The sequence below is a fragment of the Chaetodon auriga genome, chromosome 13 (genome assembly GCF_051107435.1).
Source record: "Chaetodon auriga isolate fChaAug3 chromosome 13, fChaAug3.hap1, whole genome shotgun sequence".
Lineage (NCBI taxonomy): Eukaryota > Metazoa > Chordata > Actinopteri > Chaetodontiformes > Chaetodontidae > Chaetodon > Chaetodon auriga.
In genome coordinates this window covers 8,354,095-8,375,128 of record NC_135086.1, presented here as the reverse complement: position 1 = coordinate 8,375,128, position 21,034 = coordinate 8,354,095, and the positions used below count along the sequence as shown (strand labels likewise).

General features: G+C 44.5%; 1 protein-coding gene across 1 annotated transcript in view; it reads right to left on the bottom strand.

Moving 5' to 3' along the window:
- Positions 1-21,034, bottom strand: part of dars1 (aspartyl-tRNA synthetase 1) — a 27,359-nt gene extending 6,325 nt beyond the window's left edge. The window contains exons 1-10 of the mRNA XM_076746741.1: positions 20,898-21,034; positions 18,109-18,211; positions 16,118-16,147; positions 15,685-15,742; positions 14,009-14,101; positions 12,659-12,761; positions 7,687-7,789; positions 6,654-6,734; positions 4,237-4,296; positions 1,435-1,546 (exon numbers count right to left, since the gene is read on the bottom strand). Of these exons, the coding sequence (XP_076602856.1) occupies positions 1,435-1,546; positions 4,237-4,296; positions 6,654-6,734; positions 7,687-7,789; positions 12,659-12,761; positions 14,009-14,101; positions 15,685-15,742; positions 16,118-16,147; positions 18,109-18,211; positions 20,898-20,920 (766 nt within the window). The 5' untranslated portion in view covers positions 20,921-21,034. The remainder of the gene's footprint in view (positions 1-1,434; positions 1,547-4,236; positions 4,297-6,653; positions 6,735-7,686; positions 7,790-12,658; positions 12,762-14,008; positions 14,102-15,684; positions 15,743-16,117; positions 16,148-18,108; positions 18,212-20,897) is intronic.

Genomic DNA, 21,034 nt, shown 5'->3' with positions numbered 1-21,034 from the left:
CTGATGCCCCACCACACAAAATGCCAAGTAACTGCAAGGGTTTGTACAGTTTTGACAAATACACCTGAGTCAGTGACCAACAGAGCTTTCTCACTTCACGAACACCTAATGATGATGTATATAACCTGCTCAGCAGGTGTTTCAGCTGGAACTCTATCCAGCTTACAGTAATATCTCTCTTTTTAAAAATATTTCTCTGACAGCCTCAGGCCAGCACAAACTGTGCCACAGACTGAAAATGCTGACAAGAGTCAATAACAGTAAACAGATTTTCAGCATCCGTCTAATAAAAAACTACAGTCGGCCGGCATGTTTTTCAAAACAAAGGCAGGCCTCAGAATTCAATGAGAGAGGCCAGACTTACATAACACATCTGCGGTTCCCTATTTGAGACAGACGTCAGAGGACCTTATCTGACGTTCTCATGCCATCAAAAAGCAGGGTGGAGGTTCACACGGCACAAACTGTTCACTGTATATGTGGTGGGTGTTGGCAGGCAGGAAGATGCGGTTTTTGCAGGGAGCACACAGTGTTGGTTCACTGTGCCGCCAAAACAAAAGAGCGGCAGTTTTGAATTCAGTTCGTGCCGGACTGAGCCGATATCATTGGCTCTTGAAGAAAAGAGGAAGTGAGAGTGTCACGGGTTTTGCCATGTGAGTGGCTGCAGGTCTGTGTGCAAGACAACGTGCCGAATCTTTAGCTCCTATTCACGAATGTACAGCGTTCATTATACATCACCGTGAACACCTTACTGAGCATTTTCTCCAGGCTTTAAACAATGACTACAGCAAGAAGAGCAAGTCATCTCTCACACCTGCTGTTGAGAAAAAGATACCAGGATGAGAGAGAGACCAGCTCAAAATAATGTCAGGGAGAAGATCTCTGTCTAATTTTTTCTTCTTCTTCTCTTCTCTCAGTAAAGTGGGACAAGGTCTTTTGGGAGCGAGCTTAAGGGAGGCCTCTGCTGTCAAATTAGAAAGGCGTTGTGTGGAAATGTGAGAGTAGAGGAGCTGATGTGAGAGCTGGTCGATGTATGAAAATCCCCAAAGGGCTGGATTAAAGCCCTGATAGAAAGAGTTTTACTGTTTTAGAGCCGACATCTTCTCATCTGCTGTTTGCTGGAACATACTGTAGATGTGCATGAGCGTGCCCGGGTTCACAAACTCTCTCTTACTCACTGAAACTGTTTTCTGAGCTTCAACTGAACTTTGGTTCTTGATTTGAATAGCAGCCTAGATTAAAAAAAAAAAAATGGACAGCACGTACAGGAAGTCAACCGTACAACTGTCACACCATGACTCACAGGACACCTGTGGGTGGTGACATGAAAACAAGAGTGCCTGCACTGAAACATCGGATCAAAAATGATTCAATGCATGTTAGTCTTAGTTGTCCCTTGGGGCAGGATCAGCGTGACAGAGAGTGTGTTTGTACCTGATATGATTTTAGGGGTCTGGATCTCCACAAAGCCCTTTTTGGTGAGGGTGTCCCTGAAGAGCTGGCACACTCCCGACTGCAGGCGAAAGATGGCCTGGCTGGTGGTCGTCTTTGAAAGAGAACACACACACAGCCACACGCAGAGAAGCATTACCACACTTGGCGTGATTCACTGGATTTATTACACAATCATAACAGATGTGTGAAAACAAGACCGCCAATTTCTGTTCGTGCAACTCCTCTCGACATGAAAGCAAAGGCTGGCAAGGGCAGGACGTGCGTTCAAACCCAGCGACAGCCCCAGGAACTTTAAACCTATCATTAGAAATGTAAATGCCGAAACCGAGGCGGGGAGGGAAAACTGCTCCAGCTAAATCAGGAGATTACTGCAAAACCCTAAGCCCCAAAACCCCCCAAAACTGCAACAGTTAGTCGATTTTAGGGAGTGTCCTCTTCTCTTTGACGTGCGCTGTCGTCTGACTCATCTCAAATGACCACAAGATTTCTACAATTGAGCTTTACCGGCTTTCAACTCCAGTTATTATTATACGTCCTCACGAGAGCAGACCCTGGTCCTTTCGATGCAGGACGCAGAGCTCTGCCTTAATTAAAAGGTTTCATTTCTCCCCTTTTTCCGTCTCGAGTGCCTGTCCAGTCCTGACTAACAGTTGGCTGAATGGAAACGTGATAGTGTCTAAATACTGGCACGCTCATTAATCTGCAGACTGTGCTGCAGGGCTGTCTGGCTGAAACTTTTCCGTCAGTTCCAATCTGAATATTTGCAAAAAAGAGGAAGTGGAGAAAAATATTAAAATTTTCCCGTTTCGACCAAAAAAACCTTTAAAAAGCAGTGAACCAAATTAACCATGAAAACCACAGAACTGTTATGACTCGTCTGTGTCATGTGTTACTCATCGGGTCGTGCCCCCAGTTAAACCTGGGGAAAACAGGCAGGAGCACATTCAAAACTTAGAGAGCACCTCCTGTTTACAGCAGTGAGTAGGTGTAAAGGGGGGGTGGGTCGGTAACAACCTCCACGAAAGAGACCTGAACCTCTCAGCAGCACCGAGTACTGGTTTGAAACCCGCCTGTGGTGACGATCCACCACAGTCGGTTTTCAAAGATCGAAATCAGAGTTCTCAGAGTTCACTCCTGAATTCCCCCTAATTACTCTTTTTAGTAAATCTGTTGATTTTTCTTTAAATCAGTATTTTCTATCATGAGTAAACAGTCGAATCCACAGTTAGAGAATCAGTACAACAGCAGTACAGAACAGCTGATAAACTGCACCTTAGTGGGGCTCAGGACCCTCAGGTTGGGAAACAGTGCTTGGAAAAGCTGAATGATTGGATTCTCTTTTCAGTGCGAGTGCAAAGCTTAACAAGGTGATTTTATGACGTGAGTAATGTGGTGGTGTTACGGGAGAACTTAACACATCACTTAACACAACACGGCATCAAGCTTCTCCTTGTGTGACACAAACTAGTCAAGCACAACAAAATAACCAGAGCTCAAACAATTAACAAGCAGCTACTTTAATAATCAGTTAATTGTTTAAATCCTGAGTTTCTGGCAAAATGACCAAAATTCTCCTGTTCCAGCTTCTGAAGAGTGAGGATTTTATGGTCTTATTTAACAGTAAAAATCTGAATATCTTTAGATTCTGGACTTGAACAAACAAACTTGAGGACACCTTGGACTGAAGAGACCAACAATAAATGATTAACTGAGAAGGTAACCAATAATAAAAATGACATGAATGTTAGTTGTAGCCCTAAAATGAAAAGATGGTACACTGGAGTTTGGACCGACGTCTTTTTTTTCTTCTTCTATAAAGCTGAGGTAATGGCAGCCCGACTGTTTGGGGATTTCTTTTGACTCAACACCAACTGAGCAGTCAGGAGGACCGTCCGAATGGTTGGCTACCTGTGGGTCCAGCTGTCTTATGCAAACTAAATTAAAATGAATACAAGTAAACTTTTCCACTGTGTTTCAGTATGAAGCACCTCATGTTTGAGGATGGTCAAGGGGAGTTCCATAGGAACTAAATTATTATTGGAAGCGGTTTATGGTTCCCTTTTGGAGCGTCTGTCTGCCAGGGTGGGAACCACTTTACAGCTTCACTGGGCTGTAAAGCGCGAAACTGATGACAGACCCCCGTCCATGAGCTTTAAGTGCACGGTGTTACAGAAGCAGGTGTTGTTGTGAGGCTTGTGAGCTACGTGGCTCGGTGCTGTGGTGTTAGTGCCTTCCTGCCTGCTGCATGGCACACGTGGGAGGCACAGATCAAAACAATGAGACACTTTGCGGCTCGGCCTCTGCTGCTGCTGCTCACACAGGTTTAACACATCTCCCACACTGCGAGAGATTCATGGCGTCAGCCCACTAAATCACAGACTATGTCTTTTTCACTTTAGAAGTGCAGTGGTTCGTGCTGCATTTCAAAATACTCTCAGTGCCTTAAAGGTTGTCTGCTTTGACAAAAACGATTTACATTTCTCCTCTAACTGTTTCAACTTCTTAAATTTCCTGTCTTACAATATAATGTTTAAGAGATTAGCTTAACTTTGTCATTACCATAGCATTTATGCGTTCTAATGTACATGTTAATGGGGGATAATGAGCCCACAAGAGGCAAATTTAAACAGGTGTGGGCTCAAATATCTAACAGCTTTTTCCATAGTGCCAGACAACTACACAAGCCTCAAATGTGAACATGTCATTTGCGAGATTCTGCGGGTTTTGTCACGTATTGAGTGTTTTTTCGCTTGTTTTTCTTCTCCTCTGGCAGCAACTTACCCTGAGATCAATCACCCTGTTGTCCAGCCTGGTGTCCTGGTTGACTGTGGCTCTGTTTTCCTGAGGGCAAACAAAAAACATTATCACATCACCCAAAACCCCTCCGACTATGAAATATTCAACGCTGTAACCTGTTCTGTTCTTTGCACAGGAGTGTTTGTGACCAGTGATGTGTAAATTTCAAGCTTCAAAGGAAGAAAATATAAGGAAACTAGTCATTGTATACCATAAAATCATAGTTCACATCAGCTCCTGGCAGCTCTACAAATTAAGAAAGGCTGCTAAAACATTAACTGGTCCACTATTTTTCCTAATGAAACCAAAAACACTTATACAGCTTAAACACCAGCAAGTAAAAAAAAAAAATACAGATGCTTTGTTCCTTGCAGCGACCATTACAGGGTCAGCTGCAACAAAAGAATCTGCAACGTGGGGTAACAAGGCAGTAAAAGAGAAAATAGAAAAACGAAAAAAAACAAATGAAAGAATAAATGTTTCATCACGGGAGGAACCACGGCTTCCAGGGTCATGGATGTCAGGCTTCCTCAGAGGACGCGCTGGGGTTTGAGCTAATAGCCTGTGTTGCCACATCCTGCTCTAAACAGCCCCACGCAGAGGGACAAAAGGTTAGACGGGCAGACAGTCTGATAGACGGGGCTGTTAAGGCCTGTGTCTCTCGGGAGAGCAGGTGCTGCTACAAGTGTGTGACTGACATGTTAAATCCCAGCAGAAAACACCTGGGATGCTGCTGCTGCTGCTGCTGCTGGTGCAGCTGCACAGATTGGCTTACTGGACAAACACAGACGGGCACTCAGCCGGCTCCGCTGTGGTGGGCCTCTCGTATTAATGACACACAAAAAATACGATAATATGACATTTGATATGAAAATGGTGGATCCACAGTTGCTGAGGTGTGGCAGTTCATCCACTGCATCCATTACTAATCAGGCTATCTATCTATCAGTCAGTCTTTTTCCTCTCGTGGTCACTACACTAAAATCTAACATTACAGATTTTAGCATTTCACAAACAGGAGCCACGACGTCAAAACTACAGCCACATCTCAGTTTCCCAAAGAGAGGCGGACAGCTTGACGGAGTGTCCACCGCATGTAAACTTCATAAAGCCGCACTCAAGTGCTGCAGGAACACCCAACACAGCATTTCCGCCGGCAGCTAATCTTTTAAGTGCTGGTGTTGACACCTCGCTTTACACACACTGCAGCAGCAGTTTGCACACATCTGTCCTTATTTAACGGTTATGCGTTTTTTGATATTACATCCTGGTTCCAAATTTACAAAGCTGGAATCGAAAGAGAAAAAAAAAAAAAACGATCTGTATTGGATCGAACCACAAACCAATCACAACTGACCTCAGTTCAGCCAGCGATTCACGCCGCAACACAGAAGCCTCAGAGTTGAATAACCATTAATAACCACATAAACTGTGTGTGGGAGAAATAATGGCTTCTTAAATGAATCACGATTCTCTGAAATGATTCAGCATCGATGTACAAATCTCCTCAATTTGAATTCAGAAGGCTCCCTAAACCCCGGCTGCCGGCTCTTCTGAACGCCGCGTGATGAAATCACAGTTTGCACAGAGATGGCGGAGTGAAACGAGGTGACGCTCCTCTCTGAACGTGATGTTAATCAGCGTGAGCCACTCTGCTCTTGATCTCGTTTCATTCAAGCTGGTGTAATTACCCAAATCTCAAGTCTGCCAAAAACACAAATCTCTGTTCTCCTTATTGGCGTTTTCACTCTGTGAAGGACGGCGCTGCTTCACGCACGGATACGCTGCAATTTCGCTTTTAATATGAAGTATACACACGAATTAAGGCTTGGTTGTTTATTGTGTTGTTGCCAGTGTATAATCAGACAAAACCCGTCCATGGACATTGTGGGTCTTAGACTGTGGACACACACCCACACACCCACACACGCACACACCCACACTGTCAGTCAGTTCCTGTTTCTCACACTGGAAAGTTAATGTCAAAATTTTCCACATTAAAGCGCAGTCTGGAGTCTACAGGCGGAGACTGAGCTGTCTTATTGGCATTACATGCTGACTCGTTTCACCAGACAGAAAAAAGTTCCACCTTAAGAACGTACCACACACACACACACACACACTCATGTGGCTCCCAGTCCTTTAAGATTTTGGTGGTTTCTCTTTTTCAGCCAAAACACATAGTGGATCCTTCAGAGGGCCTTAAATTACCCTCCTAAATGCTGCTAAAATGTCGCACAATCAGTGTGAGCTGCAGCGCACTGCTTCACTGAGAACACTGAATAAGATCAGCCTTTGGGTGTCAGCCGGTGCTTGACATCAGTGGGGGGGGGATAGCATTGCAGTGTCAGTGGTGAGGGTCCTGGGTGACATATGGAGTCCATGTCTACATTCATCCTCACCTCTTCCCCTTCCCCATCAGGCCTGACAGCATCCTCCAGCTGCAGGGGGAGACGAGGCTCCGCCTGGCTGATGACAAAAATCTGAGAGGGCAAAGAAACAAAGAGCATTAAAATTCAGAAGGTGACAAACCACCAACGTTTCCATTAGACGTTCAGGCGATGGAAAGTACCTGGAGAACACATGCAGACCTGAGAAGTGAGAGAAAGTGACAGCCTCATTTGTTAAAACCTCATCTATGTGCGAGTGACTACGTGTAAGAAGGAGTGGGCTCCCGTCTTTTTTTTTTTTTTTACAGACATCTGCTAGTCAGCAAGGTTGCGGTGTTACATCAGGCTGCATTATACTGGAGTGTGTGCTTGATGTTTTGCCACCTGTATTCACGATGGAGCGAGTCAACGTTGGTCAGTGATTCAACACATGGAGACAGTTGCAGCCGTCTCAATAAAATTGCGATTACAGAGCGACCAAATGTGTTAGCTGTAGGCGAACATGTTACCTCGGTGTATAAACAGTACCAAAACACTGTTTCACCATCTTCATTTTACGGTTATTAATCTTACGAAGCCACAAACAGACGCGTTACCTCAAAACACATGCACGCATCGAGAGCTTTACGAAGCGAGGTGGCGGAAACACAACCGACTTTGTCCACAGGGGCCGCCAAACTCAACACGCAATGAAAGGAGTTGTTTTAAGTGTGATTAGCACAATGTACAAATTACTACCTAAACACATGCGATGTTCTGAGTCACAGATGATCAGGTGCTGTGCTGAGAGAAGAGCTGAAATGAAGAGTTCAGTCACGAGAGCCTCACTGTGTGTGGGTGTTTACATACTTGCATGACACCTGTGTAGTTCCTGTGTGAGGAGATGTGTTCTCACCTGCTTGACTGATATGAATCATGGATGATATATACGTATATAATGCACATATTTGGGTGTCTGCATTCAGGTATGTGCGTGCGTGCGTGCGTTTCCATTCCTGTGTGCTAAGTGTGCGAGTTTGATGACTGCAGTGAAAAGTATGCCCACCCTCTCAATGTGGAGCTCCACGTCCTGCTGGGAACAGCTCTCAATCTTCTGCTCCACTTTCCTCACCAACGCCTCCACGTCTACGATGCTCTCCTTCGTGATGCTGGTGGAGACAGTTGGAAGGGTGGAGAGTAAACACGTCGCACTTAGAAAACAAACTCATCTGTGTGGGAGGCTAAGTGCGCGAGAACAATATTTCCATTAAACTGTGACTGACGCCTGCAGATGAGAACTTTCATTTTTCATGGTGTGATGTGGAGGGGGGAGTGTGGGACATGGGTGAGCGAATTTTCAGCTGGGTGGCGGGGTGACAACTTGTTTTTCTTCTTTTTTCAAATGCCACACATCCCAAACATACAACTGCCTCTGTGACATTTGCTATCTGGGGGGCCGGGGGCAAGCGCGGATACCACAAGCTTGCGGTGTTTATAACCAAACCATGCCACCCCCCCCCAACCACAGTCCCTGCTCAGCAAACACGCGTCTGCTTTCATTAGGTTCAAATCAACACTTTGCAGCAGGGTAGAAAATGTTTCCACAAATCTGACTTTAGACACATTTGGCTGTCTGCTACAGAAAAGCACAAAAAATGAAAGCATTACACCACAATTTTACTCACTTTGGACCCTAAAATGATTCCTGTCACCACATTATGGCATCGCACTGTCACATCCAGAAGCATAAAGGCTGCTGGACCTGCATCTACTCGACCCGACTGCCTGTCAAATGGAGTGTGCAGCATAAAACCAGCACCAGCTCATTTCGAGGCAGATGAAGTGATACACGTGTATAATCACGCAGTTCAAATTCCCTTAATAAATTTCATAACGGCCACAAAGGAGGAGGAGCAAATAAACAGAAGCAGGGGAGTTAGAGACAGATGATTTGTTGATTGTAGAGTTCAGAGAAAAAGTGTTGCAGCTCATGTCATTTCATAAGCTCGTGGGAAGTACCCAACTCTACTATAAGGGCAGTTCAATATTGAGAGCGGGGGGGAAAAAATCCCCTATTTTGCACTCAAGTGAAAGTAAAGTGTGAGAGGGGAATCCATTTTTAATTTTGTTGCTATAGGTTTTCAAAACAAAGCACCGTCTCCGCACACAGGCTCCCCACCGAAACCCAGAGCATCATCGGAGATACGAGGGACAGCGCCGACTGTCACGCAATGCGTGACCAGATGGGGAAACCTGCTGTAATCCTTCACTCCTCCTCATTAAAAAGCAGTAATGAGGTACTGAACACTGGGGTACTGCTGTCCCTTCAGCCCCACGACAGCTGCCGCCATAGTCCTTCCCTTCTAGTAGGAGATCAGTTAGATAAATAAATCCCCGCATTAATAACCTCCGCTGCATGGCCCGGGGGCTGGCGACGACACAAACAGCTGAGGGAAACCCAATGAATAGCTGAAGATATCACATGAAAAATGGATAGAAAAAGGGAGAGAGACTCTGCTCCGGGGACGCTGATTCAGTGTGAAAGCAAAGTTTGCTCTTGGTATTCGTGTGTCAACACAATGACCACTGGGAATGAGTCACTGTGTGACTTCAGGGCTGGGAGATATGGCCGAAATCTTCCATCACAGTAGACGTATCGTGATCCAGCCGCTGTTGAGTAACATTTGCTTATTTTCTTCTTTTATTTAGAACTTCAAGGTTCCACATGTGAACAATGTTTTCAAGTGTTTCAGGTTTTCAAGTTCACAGTTTTTGTTTTCGAGGATACCAATCTGCAGGATTTGCTCATTTTTCATTTAAAACAGCTGACAACACACTCAAAATAAACTGCAGTCTACGTATATCCAATCACACACTTCTTCACCATGTTTTCTTGTCACTTTCTGGTCACAGCGGTGGCTGGCAAACCAGCTTAGAGGTGTTACCACACCTCATGACCGCATTACAATATCGCTCAACCTCACTGTACTTAACATATAATTAAGTGAATTACTGTCGGATTACGACGCTAAATCTGTTGTTACTTCAAACGTTTTGGTATGTGCTGGTATGATGATTTAAGCCAAAACAGTGCCAATGTTCTGGCCATGAAAGACACATGTAGCCATAACTTCAGATGTTAATAAACCGCCCAATAACGAAAGAGGAATGTAGAGCTGACACAACAAAAAGCCGAAGGAATGAAAGATCCTACAGGACGAGGGTGTTTTCACAGATCCCGTCCCAGCTCCAAACACTGCCCTCAGAACCTATCCTGCAAGACTTTGTCCTGGAAACAAACACAATGGTTTCCCCCGTCTCACCCATTGTAAGGGGGACACCGCTCATGAAAAGAGACGCTGCTGTTGCGTGAGCAGCAGCTATGAACTTGCATTCACCTCCATTGTGTTGGAGTGAAGCCAGAAATCTCAGTGACAGATATTTCAAAAACTCCATGAAAAAAAAACCCCCCAGTACTTTAAACTCCAGTTGATCTTTCATGCCGCAGCAGAGCTCCTGCTCTTAGTGACAAGTGAGGGTCTCGCACACACCACAGGGCATGCTGCGACTATTTCAAACATGTGTCAAACAAATCAGTGCTTCTTTAAGCCATCCTGACTGAATCAGGTGATAAAGTGTTGAATTAAACCTACAAACGTCCCAGTGCACAAACATCTGACATTGTTATTGCAGTTTCAGAAGCCAGAGCTGCCTTCCGCCTTCCACTCGGCCCTCCAAAGGTACTTGAGTAAAAGTTGCAGAGCTTGAAGATCACTTAATTAAATAGTGTGAGTGAGAGGAGGATAACTTGGACATACAATATGTCAAAGGAGACTTCCCCTGCGATGTCATCACTGCCCTCGGCATGATTATGAGAGGATTTACTTGTAATCCAGGGTCTTACTCAGCCTGTCAATCATCACACCAAAGTGTGTGAAACTAGACGTGGGCCAGGAAGGCGCAGGAAGCCATGGTGCCACCTGTTCTTTCAATATAAAAAACACACAACAGCTTGATCCTAGCACCAACGCTCAGACGCCGTCTTGGTAAATCATTGGTGCGCTACAGGGAGACTTTGTTATATCTGAGTTTTGATGGAGCACCGCGTTGCCTTAGCAGCCATGTCATCACTTTCGCTTGCTGTGTTGTTAGGTGGCAACGTGTTGCACAACAGTAACTGCCCAACCACATCGTTGCAGAATGATGTGACAGTTACAAAAATACACTGAAATGGAAGCGATGTCCCAAGCACAATATCCTGTGACAAACAGCAAACTTTTCAACAACATTAGACAACAGGCAGTTAGAAATCATTGGTCCTTTGCTACACAGCCCCGCAGGATAACGGAAACTGAGGCTGAATCTCAATGACAGCTGGGAGCAGGTCAGCTGAGCGACTGAGAGGAACTGCGGCGCGGTCAGAGCATTTTGACACTTCGGGGTCATCGTGTTCAGTAGAGGTCAAAACTCGGGTCTGAGCGTCGGAGAGCTCGCCCTCATTAGAAAAACATGCTTGTTTGTGTGGGTTTAGTTTCCTCTAAACCTCAACATACTGCAACAACCTGCCAAGAGGCTCCTTGGGTCTCACTTACGAAACATGAGTATAATTAATGTCTGTAAAATGGTAATTTATGCACATTTGGGCGTTCAAACATTTAGCAGCTCTGACTTGTTTGCATATAACTCTGGCAGGTGTGCACATAAACTCCATCATTCATTATTTACTTTCATTAAGTCTTTCACTGCAGGAGTCTCGTATTTGATTTGTGTTTAACTGTAATATTCATCAGAGCACTAGGGGGTGCGCGGTAAAGGCCGAGGCTGCCCACAGGAAATGTGAGTATATGCCAGTACTCACAGGTGCTGGTAATGGGAAAGAAACGATTTTTGGCCGGGTTTGGACAACATCGCATGGATGCATGTGTTTTAACTTTGGGTGGAAAACTTATTGGAAGTGACGGACGGAGTAAGAATAAACACACTACGATGAAGTCTTGGTAAAGACTGAATTTTTTTGGACAATTCAGCCCAATCAGCAGCTAGTGGTGGCTAAAATGTGGGACTATGGTAATGTTATTTAATAAGTCTGGATGGTCTCGAAATACCACAAAAATTACAGAAATACCTAGTTTTTGCCATAGACTCTGTGGCACTGTGCCGTTTAGCTAATCGTTTTAATCAAACCGATTTCTTTCAAACGTTTTGTAAGATTCTCTGAGGGGATGAAACAGCCTGCACTTGTTCTGTCTTCAGTTTTAACCGCAAGCTTTCTGTGCGATGATCGCTGCTACTTAATGGGAGGCTTATTTCAAACACAGCTGCAACGTCTGTGTTGCTTAAGCACTTTATTATACAATGTCATAACTGCCATCTTAGCCTGGCAGATTACAGTTGTGGGTGTTGCCCTTTGCCTAATTTAGCAATATCTAAGGAGGTGCCGTTTAAGCAATATGTGATAATTAAGTCTTCCCCATCACAAACACATTGAATTCATCAAACAATGGTTGAACTGGAAAAGAGGTGCAGCCAAACATCTGCTTAATGCACTGTGTGTTTTATAAATCACAGGAATTATGCCCTAAATGGCTTTTATGTGGGTTTGCATTCCAAATTTAGAATTGTTTCACAGAAAAGCCCACTGTGAACATCAAATGCCAGCCTAAAGTGGCGTTATTATCAGCCCTCCCTCTTTAGCTCGGCTAATAAAGTGCATATCTGCTGATAGCTGTGTTCATTCACAGACTACCAGCAGTGGGCTACAATTTGGCTGCGAACATGACTAATGATGCTTGGCTCTTAAGCATTTCTTCCTCCTCTCATCCAAGTTGCTGTATCTGCCATCTCGACAGGAACTGCTCCATTAAAACGCCGCTGTATCCCACCCTGTTAACAGCCAGCTTTTGTTGTTGAGTGAGAAATGATTGATTCCTCCGCCTCACTCAGAATGTGTGAAAATGGATCGGCGGACTATTAGGGCCCAGGATTTTCCCACCATTGTTTGTGCCTTCTCTGACAGGAAGAGCGGCCTCGGTACTCACTTTGCGGCAAACTTGACCATCTGCTTGCTGGCACGATCTCCCACTGCGACCAGAGCCTGCACGTTGAACTGCTGTTGACGCAGGACCAAGAAGCACTGCTTCCCTGAAAACATAACAACAACAATAGATAGTGCCGGGCTGTTAAGATCTCCTTTATGCAAGCTTAAAAGGCTTGTCACATTAAAAACTCGGGCACTCTCTGAAGCAAGTGTGCGTCAGTGCAGTCAGAAGTCTGCGTGTGACTCAGGTGTAAGGATCTTCCTCGTCATCTACAGGTTAAGTGTCAAACATCAGTGAACGCAGCCTTCTCTTTGAAGAGCACTGTGTGGAGAAAGGGTGATTGCTACCTTCCTAACAAACACAAACACACACACACACACACACACACACACACACACACCTAGGAAGAGTGTAAACAAGTTAGCCAACATAAACCCAGGGCAGTGGATCTTCGGACCACCCAGCTACTTTGATGTGTGTTGCCTGTGAGAGGTGGGGGTGGGTGGTGGGGATAACAGAGATGCCAAAATCCCACCAACAGATGCACCTCATCCCACAGCGAATCAGGATGTTATTCTGCTCACACGGACATCCTCACAGCGGCCAGAGAGAAAGAAGACATGAGTGGAGGGGAAGCAACTCTTGAATCTGGAAGTTATCTTGACAGGAAATGGCTAAAAAAAAAAATAAATCTTCCAGACCTGAGTTGATTTGTAATCACAATGCAGCAAAGAGACTTGATGTTTTACAAAGAGATGTAATAACCTGGCAAAGCTGAGTAGGTTCATTGTATTCAAATAGAGAAACTTCACGGCTGCCAGTAGCTGGAGCCCGACAAATGGAGGTTATCTGAGCCTACAGTTGGCAGCGACATGCTCGTCTGACAATGATATCAAAAACACCCTCAGGTTGCCGAACTCTGCTAACATGGAAGGAGTGGAAAAAAAAAAACGCTCGATGCGTGTCAGCACAATCCCACGGAGGAATTTATTGTAGAAAATGGGAGAAAGCCAGTTTATACGAGGGAACATTTTGATGTGTATTTTCAGCACAAAAGTTTCCTGTTGTTTTTGTTTGTCTCTGAACTTCAGTGTTGATCACCTTGCAGAGCGGTGTCAGTCACCTAGGGTCAATCTAAAAGCAAGTCAAAGGCAGCCGGCACAGCTTTGGTTTGAAGAGAAGGGAGTGGCGCGGAGAGGCGGCCCAAGGGCAGAAGTTTCAGACATTTCACTAAAGATCAGCGAGGATTAGCGCAGAGGTCACCTAATCTCGGCTGTTTGTGTCTTTCGCACAAAAGCAAGTCGCTCTAAGCTGAAAAAAGGTGAACAAAGATGTGGGGGGTGATCTCACCTTTGGCTCTGCTGGTGTGGACTCGGGCACGCAGCCAGATCAGCTGGTCAGCTTTCTCAGGATTCAGGTCTTGGACTCGCACCAAGGCCCTGTCTGGCTCACACACACACACACACACACACACACACAAACACACAAAAATGTATTACTTCAAAGGCCTTTAATGCCTCTTTCCCCACCTCTCACCCCCCCCGCCAACACTCCCAAGGGCAGAACAAAATGTGAATGAGCATGCATGTGCGTGTGCAGACGTACACACAATAAAATGCTCAAATTACAGACGTGCCTAATAAATAAGACACACTAGGAGGCCTGCTGAAAAGCTGTCCAACTCGCCCATTCTCTGTGGGCTATATGACAAATTGACTCCAGTTTCACCTGTGTCACTCAGAGGCATGTTTTCTCCTCATTATCGGCGAGCACAAGGAGCAGACACCGAGGCTACACCGGAGAAAACACAGCCGCCCTTTTGGCTGAGAACTCTGCATCAACCCACATGAAAGCCCTCACCCTCCAACCCCCACACCCCGTCCCAATGGCTGAGCTTGGCATGCAGGTGAGGGAGGCCTCACTTTGTTTGCTGCCACTGGAGCTGAAAGAGCATCCAGACAGATGGACGACCTCGACGGGTCCGCCTGCTGTCTCGCTCATTCGGGAGTTATCACACGCTATTAGTTACTGCAATTATCACTGCTGCAATCATGATGAGAGAGGAGACCGAGAGCACGCTCCGAGATGTTTATCATTTGCACTCGTGTTGCCTGTAACTTTCTGACAGCCAGACTAAGGTAATCTGAGAAGTTCAGGATCAGGATGTCATCTTGTATCAAAACATATAATTTGAGAGTTGCTGCATGTTCTCCATTTCAGGATGCCAGATTTTTTTTTCCCTCATGCTAATTTCCTCACCGCGAGAGTAGATGTTCAGGTGAAATGTGCCATTTAACCCTTTATGCCAAAATCTCCACGCTCAGCCTGGGTCCCGACTCCGCGCTGATACATTTGTATATCAATGACTTGTCTATCTTTAACGCTAGATGAAGGAGGGAGTGTGGGTCAGCCACCTGTCCCTGATCTGCTCTTAAAATGAACTACTATCCTCAGTAAGAGAGAGCCCAATACATAAAAACAGGGCATTATTTTCTGAGGGAAACCTTCACTTCTGTTAAGCAGTAACTGATTGACAGGAAACTGAGAATAACACAACTGAACGCTGGTACCGGGAAATACCATTAAAACAAAGTGTTTGTTCAAACCAAAGGAAGTCTTGACTGCGCGCACTGTACCGTCTTCTTCTGTGAATTTTCACACTTTGTGACAATGCATGGATACATTCTTCTGCAGTGCATATCTTTGGTTAACTGTGCACACGCGTGTTTGGAAAAGAGAGCGGCAGCAGGGAGCAATCAGTGCAATGTGATGAACTGAGACAGGGGCAGGCCAAAATGTTACTAAACTATGTTCAACACACCAAATGTCACCACGTGTGACAGAAACGGCTCTGTATCGTCATTACACTCAGAGTCACATCAAGGCAAAGCAATGGTTTAATCCCTTTGTAATTTGTTTCATTACAAAGTTTTAATCTTCATTATCTCACTGTTGTTTTTCTGTGTTTTCAGCAGTGAGAGGGCGTTCAGTTGGCTGATTAATGACAAAGCAGCTTTGACACTAACCCAGCTTTTGTTGGGACTGGACCATAGCCGACACACCATACCGGTCCTTGGCAAAGTCCTGAAAAAAAACAAAAGCATGACATCTTAGCGGCGGAGATCAGTCCTGTCATCAAACAGCTAAATAAAACAGCACACTGGTTTTAGGGCATGCACATCCACGCTATTGTTCTCAAAGGCAACTCTACCATTTACATTTCAGCGCCAGTCTGTCTGCTACACCTGAGATAACAGGCAGACAGAACAGATAATGACGCTTATCATGGTTTTAGGGAAGAAACTGTTGAACAGAGAACATGAAACACAGAGTTCAGTTCAGCGTGCAGGTATCTGCATACAAACTGCTGCAAAGGTGTGAAAGCAGAGGTAGAATCAAAGTCAGGCAGAGAGGAAGGGGACTGGAGGATGAGCGCTGTGATCTGCAGGGGATACTTACATCTTCTTCTGTGCTTTGTTGTTCAGAAGCCTGAAACACAAAGAGGCGACGGGGGTTTTAAAGGGCACTGCAAATAGCCAGGAAATAACGACAAGAGGACGATTTATTAAATTCAAATGCTTAAAAAAAATGTTCAAAACAAAGCAAACAACTCCAACAACTTAAAATGTTTTGCTACAGCGGTCGTGTAAATTGTGTTTTCATCTTACGCTATCAGGGATTTGAATAAAATTAATAAATCATAGCTCAGTCCTGGAGCCAAGCCTCGGATCCCTGGAATGCACAGCTCCTCTACACATTGCTCTAACACATCATGGACAATGAATAATGGCAGCAGGAGATATTGCTTTGTAATAGAAACAGCGTAAGTGGACAGATTCTTTATCTCTGTACTGACTTCTAGGCAAATGACTCCCACAGCGCGATGAGATCAAGCCTTGGCAAAGTCACAGCTCCATTTTCTATGCAAATTGATATTGGTGTGTGGAAATGGCTGGTGGCGGTGGAGTGAATTGGAATCGCCCATCCTCGATATGATAATCCAGTCACATGATGGATGATATTGCAGCTCATGATCAACTGAATATGAACCTGCTTTAGCCATGAAGCAACCAACGCACATCGGAGCCTCTGAGGTGACAACCGTCAGCACAAAAAGCACAAACAGCAAATAACTCTGCTAACACTCACTCAGTAAACATTCAACTCTGTTTTCAGGTCTTCCCCTTGGCAATACTTTCTATGCCACGCTCGTGCAGGCAGCAATAACCGGCGTATTAAACAGCAACACACCTGTTTCTTCCATGAAAAGTGCTGACTGGGTGGATTCAGTTGGAAAAAACTTTGTTGCTTTCACCTATGAAAGCCATTTGAACCATGACCCAGCGGCAACCTCCAGAGCTGAAGAATGAAGCCATGGCTGAAGTGCCTAAAACAGCAGTACTTTGAATGGCCACCTGAAGCTGGCTCCAAAAGTGAGTCAATCCCCATAGACCCCCATATCAAAATTCCCAACTTTACAGCAGAAACTGCATGAACTTCTCTTGTTTAAATTACATTAAGGGTAATAGTTAAGCATAGTTAAGGGTGCAGTCTCTTTGAGGGCCAGCTAGCTGCTAGGTTTCAGCAACCAGGCTTCACTTGGCCTGCCTCAGCTCCACCCACGCTCCGCCTCTTTGCCTGCTTTTAGATTAGCTGGCGATTTGATGGAGTCAGGCACTCACAGTCAGCGCTTCACAATGGTCATTTGGAAACATCAGCAAAGTAAGGTTAGATTTTATTTTGACATGGTAAATCAAGTTCAGGAGACTGGCTCAGAAAACTGACTGACATTACATGTTATTTCCAAACTTTTAGCAGCTGGAGTAAAAAAACACTATTGAGGGGTCAGTGTTGCTTTTGCTTTGTGCGGGGAGAAAAGACAAAGTCATGCATTTCTGCTGCTGAAGTCTGGTTGGATCGTGGCTTAGGAGAGTGCGACATTACTGGCTTCTACCGTAGGTAATACACTGACTATAGTACCAAATACAGCCCCACTGCAAATAATCCAAACTGTCCCTTTTACAGCCTTATAAATCAGGTAAAATTGACCTGATGAAGGTCATCTTACCAAAACATTGCTGGTAAAGAGAGTACAAGTGTTCAGCACACCTGTCCACAAGAAATTCTGACATGTTGTAGTGAGCGTGACCTTTACTGCGCAAAGTGTTCTAATGTCCCTCTTAACATGCAGCTCATGCGACTGCATAGCATGTCGTGCACTCAGCATAGAAGAAAATAGCACTTTGTTTGGGTGGACATAAACAAAGCCAAAATGACAGGAATACTTAAACAATGGATACTCTTGCCCCCCCTGCGGCTAACCAACCCTCCTGGACCCACAATGCCCCGCAGAAGCGCACGTCACAGCCTCAATAACAGCTGTAAGACGGGGGCGACGGATGTGAAACAACAAACCAGAAAAAAAAACAAACAAAAAAAACACCACTGACCAGCTTGGCCTGCTTCTCAGCCTTCTTTGCAGCTTTCTCCGCTTCCTTCTGCTGTTTCTTCAGGCCTTTCTTTGACTGAGCCTGCTGCTCCGCCTCCGTCGCCCTGAAACAGGAAGAGGCACACAACATAAACATTTCAGTCAACTTCCACCTTCTATTCCTCCCGCATCCCATGAGGAAGTTGTTGACCGCCTGGGAAAATTAATTCTGAGCCTTCACCACCTCCATCTTTTAAGTCTGCACTACCTTTAATCCCATTGTTGTTTCAAACAAAACAGCAGTCGCCTGTGTGAATGGAGTGACGGGAGTTTGGAGAGTGGCAGACAGCAGAGATGTCAGAAAGTAAGATTAGCTCGATAAACACAATGGCTTTAAGAAGACAGAAGTCTCAGCAGCACTTTATAATCCATTATGGAATTTGTGAAGAATACAGATTATCTGATGATGATAACATTTGGTTTTATCTGAAAGTAAAGGTGTCTTTATTTGCTAAATGCTACTGACGCACTAGCACAAAACAATGACGGTGCTGATAAGAGAGTGGCATTTGCATATAAAGTTAAGTTTGTTTTGGAGCAGCAACGGGACAGAAGACTAAATACGAGACTACACTATTATCTAGATTTAACACCAATTAGGCCACAGTACAACACAGAGGCTAGCAGGAATAAACAGGACTGTAACCAAGTTAAAACTACTAGAAAAAAAAATACTGCCTCTGAAACTGACAATAAAATAAAATGGCAAGTGATTTATGACAGCCAACATCAGAGCAACACCACAGTGTCTGTGTCAAATATACAATATTTTAGGTCAAAGACTAAAGGGCTGAAAAAGATTAGACTGTAATAAAGCAGGGGGTCACAGACGTACTATAACAAGCCTGAACTGTGGACTTTACAAAATCAGACTTTTATTCACTCTCATAAAAGTGTGACTAAGAGTGCAGGTGAGCGAGCGAGTGCTGTTTGGTTGTCCCATTGACCAGGTGTCTAGACCTGAAGGAAGCCCATGGGCAACATGGGAGCTGCTCCTATTCAGTCACAGGAAATAACAAGGACCAAAGGCCAACTTTAAATAGCAACGAAGCCTAAACAAGAGACAAAAAAAAATCACACCAGATAATATCCTTGTCTTCAGATCAGGTTTTATACTTCCCCTGCTGCCAAATTTAAAGCTCACACTGTTCAAACAAGCTGCAGACAAATCATGAAAAGCAAATTATTTTGGTACAATTCTGCTCCACTATAGCTTTGAAAGAGCATCACCTCTGCATCTACGGAAAAACCCAAACACACATACAACATGAGCAGCCTACTGAAACCTCGTGTCATACTGTCGTCTGCTATGACCCTGAAGAGCGTGAAGCAGATTAACAAAGATCTACTCGGCTGCTTTGTTGTTGCATCAACCAGCTGAATTTGTTAAACTGGATCAGCAATCTTTTTTTTGCCCTCAAGGCATGTGAGATCAGTGTGACTGTCTGCAGCAGCTGTCCTCACACCCCGACAATCTGCTGCCAGATCAGCACACAAACAAACTCTGTGCTTGTTCATTCATTACGCTGCAACTTTAATTAATCACAAACAAATGATTATATTTGCACAGTTGAACAAAACACAGCTCATCAGTGATCTCCCTTTGGTGAATAACAGACGTCATAATGAAGCAAGTGGAACAGGTGTATTCACGACAAAGACAATAAATAGATAGAAGAGCTGCTCGTAAAAATCAATCCTTATATGAGGTTTAGCCGTCCAAAGTACACCAGGACAATTGAAAGCTCTTTATGCTGAAACTCAATCCGATGCAGCATATCTTATATTTGTGAAACAGAAAAAGTTACTGACAGCATTTGATTCATTTCACTGTCAACTGTTGAAGCTACTATTTGTGGTGTTGTTGCATTAGTTTGCGTTATACTGGAAAGTGTTTCCAAATAGTTTCGCTCCTCCCAGTTTGTGGCTAAATGTGCTGGACAAAATATTAGAAACAACTTTTACTACAATGCAGTTCAAGTAGTATAAAAGTCAGGTATGACTACAGAAGTAATCTGAACCAAAACCACTGATAGAACTCAAAATGGCAAATTCCTGCAGGGCTAGTGTATTGCATTGGATTACATCATACAGGAGTTGTATTTTGGGGCTTTTCAGTGTGCTCTGAAAACACCTTATTTGACCAAACATTCCTTCTTGACTACAACTCATGGACACTGTGGCCCAGAGGCGTAAATGACAGGAGCACAGCAGAGGATGAACACGACCTGACAGGCTGGAATTTGCAAACTCGCTTTAAAGAAACTAAACGTTAAATATTGTGTTGAATGCAGTAAAGCAGTAAATGTGTGCAGGGACAGGACTCAAGACGTTGTGAATTAAAATGAGTCCAATTTCAACTCTGCATCGATGCAAATATACTTCGCAACATTTGGCATTATTTCATTCACATTCCAGCCGTGACTCCAGAGAGGTCATCATAAAAAGAGCGATTTTTTAACGTCATTTGTGGTTCAAGGAGCACAAATCCGCACTGCAGAAGAGTTAGCCAGGACATGGGCTGATATTCTGCCTTATATTGCTGCTTTTTAAACATTTTGATCGCATGGGTAAAACTTCATGATGTCTTTACTTAAACTGTCAGATGATGCAATCTGCTGCATGTCTAGGTAATGCTAGCTAGCTGCTATCCGCACTCTGCTAGCACATGCTAGTTACAGCGTTAACTTCTGTGCTGGCGCTGCGGGGAGACGTGAGTTATGACATGCACGACTTTAACACCATTCTTACCCCTGAACTTCCTCTTTAGTCATGTCGAACTATATTCTTGGAGACTGAAGACAAAATGTTTCACGGCTGTCTGACAGATAGAAGAACCACATCAGCTGTTCACTGCATGAACGTGGACAGGAAGGACCTGTTTTGAC